General features: G+C 44.0%; 1 protein-coding gene across 1 annotated transcript; it reads left to right on the top strand.

The window, feature by feature from the left end:
• Nucleotides 1-608: 608 nt before the first annotated feature.
• On the top strand, nt 609-16,114 carry LOC115134661 (F-box only protein 40-like). Its single transcript, XM_065014720.1, has 6 exons — nt 609-652; nt 932-2,137; nt 14,039-14,325; nt 14,461-14,592; nt 14,686-15,034; nt 15,242-16,114. Exons 1-6 carry the CDS (start codon nt 650-652, stop codon nt 15,455-15,457), a joined length of 2,193 nt encoding a protein of 730 aa, XP_064870792.1. The 5' UTR covers nt 609-649; the 3' UTR covers nt 15,458-16,114.
• Nucleotides 16,115-17,643: the final 1,529 nt, after the last annotated feature.

Raw genomic sequence — 17,643 nt, 5'->3', positions numbered from 1 at the left:
ATGAATTTATTTCATTTGAATGATTTCCTCAACTATAAGTCAGTAAAATCTTTGAAATGGTTGCATGTTGCATTTGTAGTTCATTGTATTTTAAACATGTTTTTACTTGTTACGTTGATAGAAAGTGAGGGAACAGGAAAGACAAGAGAAAACATGGACTACATTCCGATTCTCTACCTTACCCAGAATAGATAATAGATAAGGGCAGATAATAAGAACACAGACGTTGTGTCAAATAGGTAGTGGGACAGATTCGTCCCAACACCATGGCCAACACCATACACTACCACCCGTGGAGGTGGTGGGACTAACCGCTCGACCACCCCCAGGCCTCTAGCTGACAATGTCTATTCTTGTTTTATGGTTGTGTACATAGAGGGAGGAGGGCACAACATTGACTATATTATGACAGTATGATTACATTTCTTTATGGCCGATTAATGACAGATTACATGCAAACAATGTTAATGTGATTCCCATGATAGTCTGATCAGAGGATTGTCTGTGTTATATCTGTCCTGTTATTGTTTGTTGTTATTACCTCTACCTTTAGGGAGGTTGACACAAAACAACTTTATTGTCTAATCATATAAATGATTTGTTTTTCAGGATATTCACCAATTATTTGACACACTGAAGTTCTGTGAATATGGTAAGTTCAAAATTAATTTGAACTCAAAATGAATCATATTTCAATAGCTATTGAAACCAAATAACGACAATCATAAAATGGGAAATTATTAAAACAGAGTTTGTTTTTCATTGACAGTAGTTTTGACTCTTTGCCTATGTTCTTTGCCTATGACTATCTCTCTCTTGCTTTGTCCCTCGCTCCCTTCCTCCCTCTTTCCCTCTCTCTGTTTTTCTCGCTCTCTCACTCACTCTCATTTCCTCTACCTCCCTCTCAACCTGTGTCTTGCCCTCCCCTAAGGTTCGTCCTTCCCGCCCCAGCGGTCACCGCCACTGTGACAGCTGTTTCAGCCAGTGCTGCAAGGCCCTTGTGGAGATCTCGGTGTCATGTGTGCTCATCCCCTGCCGCCTACAGTGCGGCGCCCTCTTTCACCTGTGCAAAGAGGAGGAGCATGCGCTACTCTGCCCCAATGAGAGGGTGCCGTGCTTAAACGCGGGCTTCGGCTGTCCAATCAGCATGCCCCGTTCCTGGCTGGCGGCCCACCTGCAGGTCTGTCCAGCCAGCGTGGTGTGCTGCTCCATGGAGTGGAACCGCTGGCCAGCTGAGGACGCCCAGTCACACATACATTCGGCCCTGCAGGATAACCTAGTGAAGGAAGAGGAGGAGGGGGGAGGACACGGTGAGGCGCTGGACCTGGCCATGGCTCTGAGAGATCAGCACCATTTGTTCCACTCCCTGAAGATGAAGAATCTCTTCCCTGAGCTGATTGAGAGGGTGGAAGTGGAGGAGAGGGAGGAGCAAAGGAGAAGGGAGGGGAGGAGGAGGGAGAAGGAAGAGAAGGAGAGGGAGGCCCTGGAGGCACAGGGAGTGGATGGAGGACTGTCTTTCCCTAACAGGGTTGGCTGTGTGTCTCCTGCTAATCGAGGATGGTATGGACCCCTACCTGAGAATATTCAGGAGACGGTTAGGGAGAGGGACAGAGAGAGGGGGGAGGAGATAGAGTTGACCCAGGAGGAGAGGGAGGAGCTGGCCAGGGGAAGGGTGGTAGGATCAGAGGGCCCGGTGGCCTACGTCTGGGAGCGCATGTTTAACATGGAGAGGGGAGGCTGCATGATAGCTGAGGCTAACCAAGAGGCAGGGGCAAGGGGCAGAGGTCAGGGTCAAGCATCAGGAGTTAGAGGTCAAGAGATGGAGTCACATCAATCACAGACCCTGACCACCACAGGGACACACGCACTTAATGACACACACACACACACAGACAAACGCCCCAACCCCCAGTGTGTGGCCTGTCTGGCCGGCACTAAGAAGAAGCAGATGTATTACTACAGCCAGCTGGAGCCCATGAAAATCAACACAGTGAGGACCTTTAAGATTCCCACCAGCTTCACAGCCAAACACACACGCATCAGGAACCCAGGACACCGGAAGAGGGTGGATACGGCCGTGGACACCAGCGACCTAGGGGTGGAGCCACAGGACATGCCTATCTGGGAGGAGGTGCAGGTGAGAGTTCAAGGTGAACTCTTTGGATATCTCCAGTCAAAGTAGTTGCAGACCAATAGTCTCCCATTATAGTTCATTAGTCTCCTATTAGCATCAATTCATGCCTAACTGAAAATTTGGGCCCACCTCAGAGGAAGTTGCCGCACCTATTTAGAGTAATTCCTTTCCTAGAGCGGAAATTCTCATTTAAGCTAATACATATTCAGGAATTGGGGTGTGAGCGTTGTGGTGATTTCCATGTGTAGCAGAGAAATAATGACAAATAAGACACTGACTGACAGCTGTCAGAGTAACTAGCTAGTATGCTAACCTTAGCTGGCCAATGAAAGTTATGTGAGCACTATTTCAGTTAAAAATAATTATTTCTTAAAAAGACTACCAGCCTACCTGTCAAGAAATGAGTCTCAGCTAAACCATGCCTACACAAGCTGTTGACATGTTGACGTTTGTCTGACTCTTCCCATTTGATAATTCCAGTGAAACTGTGTCATATTCCAGATGTCATTAAGCTAGCTATATATCACAGTGCATTATCTAAATTGCGGCTGTGATTATGCCATAGAAATAGAAAGAATATAAGCTCTCGTAATATGGATAGCCTAACTATTGAGACAATGGGCGAGTTCGTTTTGCATGTACCGGTGCCCCGGGTTGGTGGAGATTTCTCTTTAGGATCAATGGAATAGTTGAAAATAGGGAGGTGTAAAAACATTTAGTTTACACCCCTTATTTTAATTTGCTCCATGGCTCAGGCAGCCAAGTGCAGGCTACAGCAAAAAGAAGGAAGTGGAAGCGAGAGCCCACTTGCTGTTTTTCTCTGGATCAATTAAAGTCAATGAACTAAGTAGACCAGACCCATCTGCTATTGCATTTGAGTCTATGGGAGACCCACCCCATTAACACTAGAACCACTGGGCCTTGAGGGACTGTAGAATTCTAACAGTGTAATTCATAGATTTCATATATGCTATTGCTAAAATGACAATTTGGTTGTTTTCATGAAGGTTTTAGGTAGCATTAAAATAAGATTTACTTTCTCATTTCAAATAACAAAATAGCATTTTCAATAGTTTATGTTACTGTAGAGGATACAGTGCCAGTAAAAAGTTTGGACACACCTACTCATTCAAGGGTTTTTCTTTATTTTTTAACTATTTTCTACATTGTAGAATAATAGTGAAGACATCAAAACTATGACATAACAAATATGGAATCTTCTAGTAACCAAAAAAAGTGTTCATATTTTATATTTGTGATTCTTCAAAGTACCATTCCTTTGCCTTGTTGACAGCTTTGCAAACTCTTGGCATTCTCTCAACCAGCTTCATGAGGTCATCACCTGGAATGCGTTTAAATTAGCAGGTGTGGCTTCTTAAAAGTTCATTTGTGGAATTTCTTTCCTTCTTAATGCATTTGAGCCAATCAGTTGTGTTGAGACAAGATTGTGGTGGTATATAAGATAGTCCAATTTGGGAAAAGACCAAGTCCATATTATGGCAAGAACAGCTCAAAGAAGCAAAGAGAAACAACAGTCCATCATTACGTTAAGTCAATACGGAACATTTCAAGGATTTTGAAAGTTTCTTCAAGTGCAGTCGCAAAAACCATCATTCGCTATAATGAAACTGTCTCTCATCAGGACCGCCACAGGAAAGAAAGACCCAGAGTTACCTCTGCTGCAGAGGATACGTTCATTAGAGTTACCAGCCTCAGAAATTGCAGCCCAAATAAATGCTTCACAGAGTTCAAGTACCAGACACATCAGTTGTTTTTTTGAATTCACCTTTATTTTACCAGGTAGGCTAGTTGAGAACAAGTCTAATTTACAACTGCGACCTGGCCAAGATAAAGCAAAGCAGTGCGAGAAAAACAACAACACAGAGTTACACACGGGATAAACAAACAATTGAAAATCTGTATACAGTGTGTGCAAATGAAGTAAGGTGGATAAGGCAATAAATAGGCTATAGTGGAGAAGTACAATTACAATTTAGCAATTAACACTGGAGTGATAGATGTGCAGATGAGGATGTGCAAGTAGAAATACTGGTGTGCAAAAGAGTAGAAAAAAAATGATATGGGGATGAGGTAGGTAGTTGGTTAGATGGGATATCTACAGATGGGCTGTGTACAGCTGCAGCAATCGGAAAGCTGCTCTGACAGACAATGCTTGAAGTTAGTGAGGGAGATATAAGTCTCCAACTTCAGTGATTTTTGCAATTCGTTCCAGTCATTGCCAGCAGAGAACTGGAAGGAAAGGCAGCCAAAGGAAGTGTTGGTTTTGGGGATGACAAGTGAAATATACCTGCTGGAGCGCGTGCTACAGGTGGGTGTTGCTATGGTGACCAGTGAGCTGAGATAAGGCGGAGCTTTACCTTGCAAAGACCTATAGATGACCTGGAGCCAGTGGGTTTGGCGACTAATATGTAGCGAGGACCAGCCAACGAGAGCATAAAGGTCACAATGGTGGGTAGTATATGGGGCTTTCGTGACAAAACAGATGACACTGTGATAGACTGCATCCAATTTTCTGAGTAGAGTGTTGGAGGCTATTTTGTAATTGACATCGCCGAAGCCAAGGATCAGCAGGATAGTCCGTTTTACGAGGGTATGTTTGGCAGCATGAGTGAAGGAGGCTTTGTTACAAAATAGGAAGCCGATTCGAGATTTAACTTTGGATTGGAGATGCTTAATGTGAGTCCGGAAGGAGAGTTTACAGTCTAACCAGACACCTAGGTATTTACAGTTGTCCACATATTCTAAGTCATAACCGTCCAGAGTACATTTAACATTTACATTTAAGTCATTTAGCAGACGCTCTTATCCAGAGCGACTTACAAATTGGTGCGTTCACCTTAAGACATCCAGTGGAACAGCCACTTTACAATAGTGCATCTAAATCTTTTAAGGGGGTGAGAAGGATTACTTTATCCTATCCTAGGTATTCCTGAAAGAGGTGGGGTTTCAGGTGTCTCCGGAAGGTGGTGATTGACTCCGCTGTCCTGGCGTCGTGAGGGAGTTTGTTCCACCATTGGGGGGCCAGAGCAGCGAACAGTTTTGACTGGGCTGCGCGGGAACTGTACTTCCTCAGTGGTAGGGAGGCGAGCAGGCCAGAGGTGGATGAACGCAGTGCCCTTGTTTGGGTGTAGGGCCTGATCAGAGCCTGGAGGTACTGAGGTGCCGTTCCCCTCACAGCTCCGTAGGCAAGCACCATGGTCTTGTAGCGGATGCGAGCTTCAACTGGAAGCCAGTGGAGAGAGCGGAGGAGCGGGGTGACGTGAGAGAACTTGGGAAGGTTGAACACCAGACGGGCTGCGGCGTTCTGGATGAGTTGTAGGGGTTTAATGGCACAGGCAGGGAGCCCAGCCAACAGCGAGTTGCAGTAATCCAGACGGGAGATGACAAGTGCCTGAGAGTAGTGATGCTAGTCGGGCGGGTAGCGATCGGTTGAAGAGCAGGCATTTAGTTTTACTTGCATTTAAGAGCAGTTGGAAGCCACGGAAGGAGTGTTAAATGTCATTGTTAAATGGCATTGAAGCTCATTTGGAGGTTTGTTAACACATTGTCCAAAGGGCCAGATGTATACAGAATGGTGTCGTCTGAGTAGAGGTAGATCAAAGAATCACCAGCAGCAAGAGAAACATCATTGATATATACAGAGAAAAGAGTCTGCCCGAGAATTGAAACCTAGAGACTGCCAGAGGTCCGGACAGCAGGCCCTCCGATTTGATACACTGAACTCTATTTGATAAGTAGTTAATGAACCAGGCGAGGCAGTCATTTGAGAAACCAAGGCTGTTGAGTCTGCCGATTTAGAATGCAGTGATTGAGTCGAAAAAACTTGGTCAGGTTGATGAAGATGGCTGCACAGTACTGTTTTTTATCGATGTTGGTTATGACATCGTTTAGGACCTTGAGCGTGGCTGAGGTGCACCCGTGACCAGCTCGGAAACTGGATTACATAGTGGAGAAGATACGGTGGGATTTGAGATGGTTGGCGATCTTTGCTCACTTGGCATTCGAAGACTTTAGCAAGGCAGGGCAGGATGGATATAGGTCTGTTACAGTTTGGGTTTAGAGTGTCTCCCCCTTTGAAGAGGTGGATGACCGCGGCCACTTTTCAATCTTTAGGAATCTCAGACGATATGAACATTTTAGGAAGAGAGGGTCCAGATTGTCTAACCCAGCTGATTTGTAGGGGTCCTGATTTTGCAGTTCTTTCAGAACATCAGCTGTCTGGATTTGGGTGAAGGAGAAGCGGGGGGCTTGGGCCAGTTTCTGCGGGGTGTGCAATGCTGTTGGCTGGGGTAGGGGTAGCCAGGTGGAAAGCGTGGCCAGCCGTAGAGAAATGCTTATTGAAATTCTCGATTTTGTGTATTTATATGTGGTGACAGTGTTTCCTAGCCTCAGTGCAATGGGCAGCTGACAGGAGTTGCTCTTATTCTCCATGGACTTTACAATGTCACAGAACGTTTTGGAACTAGTGCTGCAGGATGAAAATTTCAGTTTGAAAAAGCTAGCCTTTTCTTTCCTAACTGACTGTGTATTGGTTCCTGACTTCCCTGAAAAGTTGCATACTGCGGGGACTATTCGAAGCTAGTGCAGTGCGCCACAGGATGTTTTTGTGCTGGTCAAGGGCAGTCAAGTCTGGAGTGAACCAAGGGCTATATCTCTTCTTAGTTCAACATTTTTTGAAAGGGGCATGCTTATTTAAGATGGTGAGGAAGGCACTTCTGAAGATCAACCAGGCATCCTCTATTGACGGGATGAGGTCAATATCCTTCCAGGATACCCGGGCCAGGTCGATTAGAAAGGCCTGCTCGCAGAAGTGTTTTATGGAGCGTTTGACAGTGATGAGGGGTGGTCTTTTGACCGCGGACCCATAACGGATGCAGGCAATGAGGCAGTGATCATTGAGATCCTGGTTGAAAACAATAGAGGTGTATTTAGAGGGCAAGTTGGTCAGGATGATGTCTTTGAGGGTGCCCATGTTTACGGATTTGGGGTTGTTACTGGTAGGTTCCTTGATAATTTGTATGAGATTGAGGGCATCTAGCTTAAATTGAAGGATCTAAGCATATCCCAGTTTATGTCACCTAACAGTACGAATTCTGAAGATAGATGGGGGGCGATCATTTCACATATGGTGTCCAGGGCACAGCTGGGAGCTGAAGGGGGTCTATAACAAGCGTCAACAGTGAGAGACTAATATCTGGATAAATTGATTTTTAACCTCTAGCATCGAGCAATCCCGTATCCGGGAGCGTAATCATAGCCTCAAGCTCATTACCATAACGCAACGTTTCCTATTCATGAAAATCGCAAATTAAATGAAATAAATATATTCAAACACAAGCTTAGCCTTTTGTTAACAACACTGTCATCTCAGATTTTCAAAATATGCTTTTCAACCAAAGCTACACAAGCATTTGTGTAAGAGTATTGATAGCCTAGCATAGCATTAAGCCTAGCATTCAGCAGGCAACATTTTCAGAAAAACAAGAAAAGCATTCAAATAAAATCATTTACCTTTGAAGAACTTCGATGTTTTCAATGACGAGACTCTTAGATAGCAAATGTTCATTTTTTCCAAAAATATTATTTGTGTAGACGAAATAGCTCAGTTTTGTTCATCACGTTTGGCTAAGAAAAAGTCTGGAAAATGCAGTCACTTACAACGCCGAACTTTTTTCCAAATTAGCTCCATAATATCGACAGAGACATGGCAAATGTTGTTTAGAATCAATCCTCAAGGTGTTTTTCACATATCTATTCGATAATCTATCAGTGGTGGCAGTTGGCTTCTCATCAGAAGCAAACGGAAAAATACTGCAGCTGGAGATTACACAATAATTGCGACGGAGGACACCAAGCGACCACCTGGTAGATGTAGTCTCTTATGGTCAATCTTCCAATGATATGCCTACAAATACGTCACAATGCTGCAGACACCTTGGGGAAAACGTGGAAAACGTAAGCTGATTCCTAGCTCCTTCACAGCCATATAAGGAGTCATTGGCATGAGGCGGTTTCAAAAAATGCTGCACTTCCTGATTGGATTTTTATCTGTTTTTTTTCTGTAACATCAGTTCTGTGGCACTCATAGACAATATCTTTGCAGTTTTGGAAACGTCAGAGTGTTTTCTTTCCAAAGCTGTCAATTATATGCATAGTCGAGCATCTTTTCGTGACAAAATATCTTGTTTAACCTCTTCCTTCTACCCTCTACTTTTTTGAACATTCTGTTAAAAATCGCGCAACATTTCAGCGCCCTGCTACTCATGCCAGGAATATAGTATATGCATTTGCTTAGTCTGTGTGGATAGAAAACACTCAGACGTTTATAAAACTGGTTAAATCACTGCTGTGGCTTTACCAGAACGGCATTTACATCGAAAAGCACAGGAAAAACTGATCACTGAAAATGGGAAAATATATCCATGCGCTACTTGAACCCATTGATAAAGGTGAACCACAATTAATTGACTGAGGTTGCAGTACCTACAGCTTCCACACGGTGTCTAGAGTCTTGTCATTTCCCTTCGAGTTTTTTCTTGGTCAAACACATGCAAGGCACCGTATTTCTTCAGGTCTAGGACCGGATATTTTCGTTGAGTTTCTAGCCGGACATTTTGCCAGACGGACAGCTAATGATCTTTACATCGCCTCCTGATGAATTTTATCGCTTATTAACGTTTACTAATACCTAAAGTTGCATTACAAAACTATTTCGAAGTGTTTTGTGAAAGTTTATCGTCGACTTTTTGAATTTTAAAAAATGACGTTACGTTTTGAAACTATGTTTTTTTCGTTTATCACACAGTCTACATATAACGATATCTAGGCTTTATATGGACCGATTTAATCGAAATAAAGACCCAATAGTGTTTATGGGACATCTAGGAGTGCCAACAAAGAAGATGGTGAAAGGTAATGAATGTTTTCTATTTTATTGTGCGGTTTGTGTAACGCCGAAATGCTAATTATTTTGTTTACATCCCCTGCGGATCTTTTGTGTTGTAGTGTATTGTTTCATGCTATCAGATAATAGCTTCTCATGCTTTCGCCGAAAAGCATTTAAAAAATCTGACTTGTTGCCTGGATTCACAACGAGTGTAGCTTTAATTCGATACCCTGCATGTGTATTTTAATGAACGTTTGAGTTTTAACTAATACTATTAGCAAGCGTCCCGAGTAGAAGCAAGAGGTTAAAAAGGGAACGTTTTTCATCCAAAAATGAAAATAGCGCCCCCTATATCCAAGAAGTTAAAAGTAACATAGACCTGGATAGTATGACAGAACTCTGATATATTTGCAGTAGTTGCAACTCCGCCCCCTTTAGCAGTTCTATCTTGATGGAAAATGTTGTAATTGGGGATGGAAATTTCAGAATTTTTGGTAGCCTTTGGCGTAGTGTGCTAAAGCAGTGAATAAAGCAAATTTAGGGACGGGGCTTCTGATGTTAACATGCATGAACCCAAGGCTTTTGCGGATACAGAAGTCAACAAATGAGAGCGCCTGGGGACACACAGGACCTGGGTTAACCTCAACATCACCAGAGGGACAGAGGAGGAGTAGGATAAGGCTAAAGGCTATAAGAACTGGTTGTCTAGTGCGTTTGGAACAAAGAGTAAAAGGAGCAGACTTCTGGGCATGGTAGGATAGATTCAGGGCATAATGCACAGACAAGGGCATGGTAGGGTGCAAGTACAGTGGAGGTAAACTTAGGCATTGAGTGACAATGAGAGAGGTTGCATCTCTGGAAACACCAGTTAAACTAGGTGCAGTCTCCGTATATGTGGGGGGTGGGGCAAGGGAGCTAACCGAGGCATGTAGAGCGGGACTAGGAGCTCTGCAGTAAAACAAAACAATGACAGCTACCCTAAACAACCGTTTACAAGGCATATTGACATTAGAGGGAGGCATAAAGCAATCACAGGTGTTGATTGGGAGGGCTAAGACAACAATGGGTAAACAGCTAAGACAGCAACAACGGGTAAATGGTGGTGAATAGGCAGAGAGGGGTCAGTTAGCTCCACACAGGGCCTGAGTTCGAGGCACTCAGAGGAGAGGAGGAAACTGTGTGAATCAGGGCTTAATGGTCTAATTGTTGCAAGAAACCACTACTAAAGGACACCAATAATAAGAAGAGACTTGCTTGGGCAAAGAAACACAAGCAATGGACATTAGACCAGTGGAAATCAGTCCTTTGGTCTGATGAGTCCAAATTTGAGATGTTCCAACCTCTGTGTCTGTGTGAGACGCAGATTAGGTGAACGGATGACCTCCGCATGTGTAGTTCCAACAATGAAGCATGGAGGAGGAGGTGTGATGGTGTTGAGTTGCTTTGCTGTTGACACTGGCAGTGATTTATTTAGAATTCAAGGCATACTTAACCAGCATGGCTAAATCAATTTTTTGGGGGGTCACATACACATGGTTAGCAGACGTTATTGTGTGGGTAGCAAAATGCTTGTGTATCTAGTTCCACAGTGCAGTAATATCTAACAGTAATCTAACAATTCCACAATAACTACCTAATACACAAAAAGCTAAGCAAAGGGATGGAATAAGAAAATATACATATAAATATATGGATGAGCGATGATCGAGTGGCATAGGCTAGATGGTATAAAATACAGTATATACATATGAGATGAGTAATGCAAGATATGTAAACATTATTGAAGTGACTAGTGATCCATTTATTAAACTGGACACTGATTTCAAGTCTGTATGTAGGCAGCAGCCTCTCTGTGTTAGTGATGGCTGTTTAACAGTCTGATGGCCTTGAGATAGAAGCTGTTTTTCAGTCTCTCGGCCCCAGCTTTGATGCACCTGGCCACGCAGTCATTTGTGAACAAGGAGTACAGGAGGGAGCTGAGCACGCACCCTTGTGAGGCCCCAGTGTTGAGGATCAGCAGGGTGGAGATGTTGTTTCCTACCTTCATCACCTGGGAGATGCCTGTCTGGAAGTCCAGGACCCAGTTGCACAGACCCAGGGCCCCAATCTTAATGATGAGCTTGGAGGGTACTATGGTGTTGAAGGCTGAGCTGGTGTCAATGAACAGCATTCTTACAAAGGTGTTCCTCTTGTCCAGATGGGATAGTGCAGTGTGATGGCGATTGCATCGTCTGTGAACCTATATGGGCGATAAGCAAATTGAAGTGGGTCTAGGGTGGCAGGTAAGGTGGAGGTGATATGATCCTTGACTAGCCTCTCAAAGCACTTCATGGTGACAGAAGTGAGTGCTATGAGGCGATATTCATTTAGTTCAGTTACCTTTGCTTTATTGGGTACGGGAACAATGGTGGACATCTTGAAACAAGTGGGGACAGTAGACTGGGATAGGGATAGATTGAATATGTCCGTAAACACTCCAGCCAGCTAGTCTGCCCATGCTCTGAGGACGATGCTAGGGATGCCGTCTGGGACAGCAGCCTTGCGAGGGTTAACACGTTTAAATGTTTTACTGAAGTCGGCCACGGAGAAGGAGATGGAGGGCCTGCAGTCCTTGGTAGCGGGCCGCATTCACCTGCCATATTAGTTCTGTTATACTCACAGACATTATTTTAACAGTTTTGGAAACTTTAGAGTGTTTTCTATCAAATACTACCATGCATATGCATATCCTAGCTTCTGGGCCTGAGTAACAGGCAGTTTACTTTGGGCATGCTTTTCATCCGGATGTCAAAATACTGCCCCCTGCCCTAGAAAGGTTAAACATCATTATAAGTGCAAAGTGTGCTCGATAAATAGTGAATATCAGCACAAAAGCAATAATGGCATTACAATTAATATAAGTGTCGATATGACAGCAGTCATAAATAGTACATTATTGTCAGCTCATGCTTACATGGCGTGCATTTTTACTCAATGACATCAGTTTGATTTCCTTTAGAGCTTATTCCTTGTCCTAACAGTTGACACAAATCTTCCACTTTCATTTGCTTGACACACCTCCCACAAACACATCACTTGCAGGTGACACAAGTGTCTTGGGATCTGTCTTTGTGCATCTGGCCACCTGGCACCGACTCCTCCCCGGGAGCTGTGAGCAATTTTATCTCACGCAAAGGCTCCCATGGAATCTGTGCTGCTGCCTTGGCCCTCATAGGTCTCAAACGTAGCCCATATGCCAGACTCATGATGAAGTCTCTCCAAAACATCCACACCAACCTATGGAACACAGTAGAGTAGAAAACATTAGGATTCTTTTTCCCATAGGAAAAACATGTGTTCTGTCACTTCAAGCATTGTATAAGTTTATGTAGGGCAATAGGTGTTATGTAATATTGACATACCTTTGATTGTGGCAGCGATAACGCAGCATGTGCATCCATTCGTCTTGGTCTTCTTGTAAATTCATTAAATCTCTCACTGTGTACTCCAAGTAGGCCAGAGTACACTGATAAAACTGCTTGGGTTTGGTGGACTGATATAAGGGTACATTCACATTTGGTGATGACGTAAATATCCATAATCTGCTTCCCCTTGCTCATCAACTCACCCATTTCCCCCTTTCTCCCCATCATACATTAAGTAAAGTATCAAATATGTTGTTATATGTGTGAAATTAGTTTCGGTATAGTTTAGGTTAAGTTTAGAAGCAATTATCGGGGTGATTATCAACTGGGCACGGAACATTCCAATGTTGGGAGAATGAGTGCAGCAGGCCCTACTGTCGGGAAGAGGGGCAACGGGAAAAACGATTCAAATACAACATTCCCTACTAAAGCTGTTATGCAGGTGAGTGAGGACCCAAAAGCGGTTTAACAGAAACAGAGTCTTTTAATGTCAAAACACAGGGAAGACATAGATCCTCTTCAGATGTATCGATTGACAAAATAGACAACCCGCAGAGAGGGCGACAAATAAATCATAAAGTCCTCTGATCTTTACAAGAGAGTCCCCTTCTAGCAGCAGAGGAGAATAGCAGGGTTAGCGGCAACAGACTGCTGGTCTCTCCGGGTAGGCGCGGGTTGTAGAGGACAGAGGTACCTGATAACACGTAGCATCTGATGAAGAGGCAGATTACGACAGGACGGGACAAGGGTGAAGCAAACGAGAATCTGACAAAGACAGAAGCAGAAACAGAGAGAGAAATAGAGACCTAATCAGAGGGAAAAAGGGAACAGGTGGGAGAGGGTAAACGAGGTAGTTAAAGGAGATGAGGAACAGCTGGGGGAAGGAAAGGAAGAGAAGGTAACCTAATACGACCAGCAGGGGGAAACGAAGTGAAGAGAAAGAACAGGAACAAGACATAACATGACAATACATGACAAAAGCTGGTTAACTCCAGTTCTGTTTGTGATATTAAGATCATATCAACAGCATGATATATACGTACTTATGTAGGAAAAGCCAAGGATGGAGGAGGGCATGACTTAAAAAATAGCATAGTAATAAAATAAATTCATGAGCAGTCAAAATGACATAATTGACAATTTTTCCAAAATGGTAAATTATCTTAATTTCTTTGCAGTAGCCAAAGATGATCTATTATATTTCTCAGCTCAGATGTGACTCACAAACTTTGCAGGTGTTTCTGATTAATAAACAATTCAATGTTAGTGGGTAGTACCATTCAAATTAAAACAAGCATTGAAACTAAACTTAGGCAAAGAAAATGTTACACATCATTTCATAGGAAAAGACACGTCATTGGCACAAATATGCACGAAGCAGACAGTTCGGTTCTGTCACTTCAAGCACAAATGTATCATACTTTGACTAAAACAATGATTTATTGACTTTCATCATGGGTAAGCTCTGGCCAATGTCTTTCAGCTCGAAAAAGTGGATTTCTACTGGTGTGAGCGTTTAATCTTGTCCAGCAACAGTGTAAAAAGTTAGGATGTGCATATCACTCCCAAACCCTTCCTGCATGTATCCTCCAGGCCAGTCTGCTGTGTTCTCTGGAGAAGGAGCAGAGGGGTCACCTGATCGCTGAGTCACAGTCCAGCGACGCCCTCCTGAGCGACACAGGGACGCAGACCTACGCCTTCCTGTCAGCTCCGTTCGGTCGTGACACTTCATTGGCCAGTCTGACGGAGGACCGCCCCCTCCAGCTCCACCTCCAGCTGCAGGCGAAGGGTGTGACAGCCCGACACAACAAGTCTAGCTCCGCCTTCACCTTTCTCTGTGGACACACCTTCCAACGCAGAGAGTTCCCCAAACACTTCAGGTACTCCTAACACTTCAGGTAGCCCAAACATTTCACGTACCTGACCCGCTGTCGTGTAGTATATGATATGGCTTGATATCCTTTAGTATGTTTTCTAGACAAATAAAATTAACATTCCTCATCATTATTATTCAGGAACGTGCACACCGACATACAGATGTGTGCTAGTGGCTGGTTTGAGCAGAGGTGTCCCCTAGCCTACCTGGGCTGCACTTACAGCCAGAGGAGGTTCCAGCCCTCCACACACACTGCCACTGTCACCTACAAGTAAGAAAACTCCCTCATAGAAACATACAGACAGCCCTTACCATTACCATTACCTTGACCCTGACAATAACTTCATCTAACCTGTACCTCCAGCAAAGAGCTTAGTAGCTTCAGCCTGAGACCCACGGTCCCTGCCTCTCTAAATGAGGAACCCCAATACTCCAAGTCCCAGCCTGCTCCAGAACCAGTCTCAAACCTCAGGAGGCGAAGGTCGAGGGGTGGAGGTGGAGGGGACCAGGACTCTCTGAGCACTCTGCCCTATGAGGTGCTGTACCACATGGCCAGCTTCCTGGACAGCCTTTCCCTGTCCCAACTGGCCCTGGTGTCCCACCTCATGAGGGAGGTGTGTTCCTCTCTGCTGCACAACAGGGGGATGGTCTCCCTACTCTGGGAGAAGAAGACCTATAAGACTGGCATGGCCAAGTGGAAGGCCAAGAAGGTGGTGAGTTAGCCGAGATAGAAGTTCCTAAATTAGTTTTTTTACGGTGCTTTTCCTTTGTTGATTTCCTCTCCTCTCTTCTCCTTCCTCCTCTCTGCTCTCCTCTTTTTTGCTTTTTCCTCTTTGTTCTCCTCTTCTCTCTATTCCTTCCTCCTCTCATCTTCTCCTCCCCTCCCATGTACTCTCCCTCCACTCCTCCCCTCCGCCCAGGTGTGGCAGTTCAGTACTCTGTTCTCTCCAGTAGAAGCATGGTGTTTTGACAACAATGTACCCTCCATGTCAGACCACCTGAAGGTGTGCCCTTACTACGAGATGGAGCCCAGGACCGAGCGTGTGCTCCTGCCTCACATTGTCAACAACAAAATTAACACAGACACACAAAGCAACAGCAAAAGTCTGGTCACCCTGTTCCAGAACAATATTTGAATAGTGTTTCATAAGATTTAATAGTGGTTCATAAGCTTTCAATAGTAGTTCATAAGGTTTGAATAGTGGTTTATTTGTGCTGCACTTACAATCCTCTACCCTGAGTGCCAGTCTGTTTGTGCCATCATCCTTGTCACTCATTGTCATGCCAAACATATATGGCTTGGCAATAACAGCAATAGAGTTGGCAAGAGCTTAAACATATCTGGGACCAAGTTAGCGATCTACTTAAAGAGCCACTGAACATGCTGATTGGTATGTGTGTTTTTCTGTTGCTCGTTAGAAAAATTAGATTTCAGTCTTGGAAGTGCGTTTCCTGACCGATTCTGCACTTGGTTAAGGCGGTTTGTCCCCCATGACACACTGCGGAAGCCTATTTCACTTCCTCAAAATCCCCAGAATAAATCTAAGATAACTCAAGAAATCTGTAATACATTTTTACATTTTTGCTAAGGATGATTTAGTTGCGCAATTCTACATCTAACTAAGATGTTTGATGCAGTATTTCTCAAGTTTAAAAAAATGTGCAACGTGTTGTCTTGTGTAAACAAAGTCTCAGCAGCTGGGCAGATCTGTCTCATAGTCTATGCTATTGTATAGAGAGCAATCACCGCAGCTGTTCACCCCATGTTAGTGGGCAAATTGACATCTTCAAATCAAAACCCAAACTTTATTAATTTACCCGTGGTGAAGCACAGATGTTCCAAACCGTCAGACTGGGAGTGCAACTGGTCAACTGGAGTCAGGTGCAGGAGAGCAGAGATGAGTGAACAGGCACACTTTAATTGGCAGAAGCACATCAGTTGGACGCAACAGCGTCACAACACTCCAGCCAAAGGCAAAAGCGAATAGAGCACAAATAATTAACAACAATACAATAACACAGGTTCAAAACAATACCCGGAAAAACCCAGCCTGCCGCGTCACACAATAAACATAACGAACAATTACACACACAGACATGGGGGGAACAGAGGATAATATACACGTAGAGTGATGAGGGGATGTAAACCTGGTGTGCGGAAAAACAAGACAAAACAAATGGAAAATGAAAGGTAGAGCGGCGATGGCTAGAAGACCGGTGACGTCGACCGCCGAGTGCTGCCTGAACAAGGAAAGGAGCCGACTTTGGCGGGAGTGGTGACACAAACTCCGTTTTAGAGTACAGCACACATTTTGCTGTAACCCCGGACAAAAACACTTTTCTGCCCTGCTAGAGCTGCCCCGGTCATAATTTAATATTTTTTTTAACTAGGCAAGTGGAAAGTGGAAACGTCTAGGAGCAACAATGGCTCAGCCGCGAAGTGGTAGACCACACAAGCTCACAGAACGGGACCACCAGGTGCTGTTCTCTGGATGAATGAATCATCTGGCACCATCTCCAACTGACAAATCTGGGTTTGGTGGATGCCAGAAGAATACTACCTGCCCGAATGCATCGTGCCAACTGTAAAGTTTGGTGGAGGGGTAATAATGGTCTGGGGCTTTTTTTCATTGTTCGGGCTAGTCCCCTTAATTCCAGTGAAGGGAAATCTTAATGCTACAACATACAATGAAATTCTAGATGATTCTGTGCTTCCAACTTGACTGGCCTGCACAGAACCCTAACCTCAACCCCATCAAACACTGTTGGAATGAATTGGAAAGCCAACTGCGAGCCAGGCATAATCACCCAACATCAGTGCCCGACCTCACTAATGATTTGTGGCTGAACAGAAGCAAATCTCTGCAGCAATGTTCCAACATCTAGTGGAATGCCTTCCAAGAAGAGTGGAGGCTGTTATAGTACCAAAGGAGGGACCAACTCCATATTAATGCCCATGATTTTGGATTGACATATTTGACGAGCAGGCGTCCACATTATTTTGGTTATGTAATGTACGTATACACCATTTCCAGCCTTTCACAATCAAATAATTAGACTGCCTACAATTGATCATCATTACACTATTGTTCTAAATTCAATCATCCTCTTTACCCTCATCATTCAGATAAATCAAATTCAATCACCTTCTTCACCCTCCTCATTATTCAGTTCATAGAAGTCACATGCACCATTATCAGTTTCTATCTGGTTTCTATCGCCCATTCATACGTTGATGACAGAATAGCATATTTAAATTGTATATTTACATTTACATTTACATTTAAGTCATTTAGCAGACGCTCTTATCCAGAGCGACTTA

Source organism: Oncorhynchus nerka, unplaced genomic scaffold (assembly GCF_034236695.1).
Source record: "Oncorhynchus nerka isolate Pitt River unplaced genomic scaffold, Oner_Uvic_2.0 unplaced_scaffold_2193, whole genome shotgun sequence".
Classification (NCBI taxonomy): domain Eukaryota; kingdom Metazoa; phylum Chordata; class Actinopteri; order Salmoniformes; family Salmonidae; genus Oncorhynchus; species Oncorhynchus nerka.
Note: the sequence above shows the minus strand (reverse complement) of the source record. Positions and strands in the feature narration are given on the sequence as shown.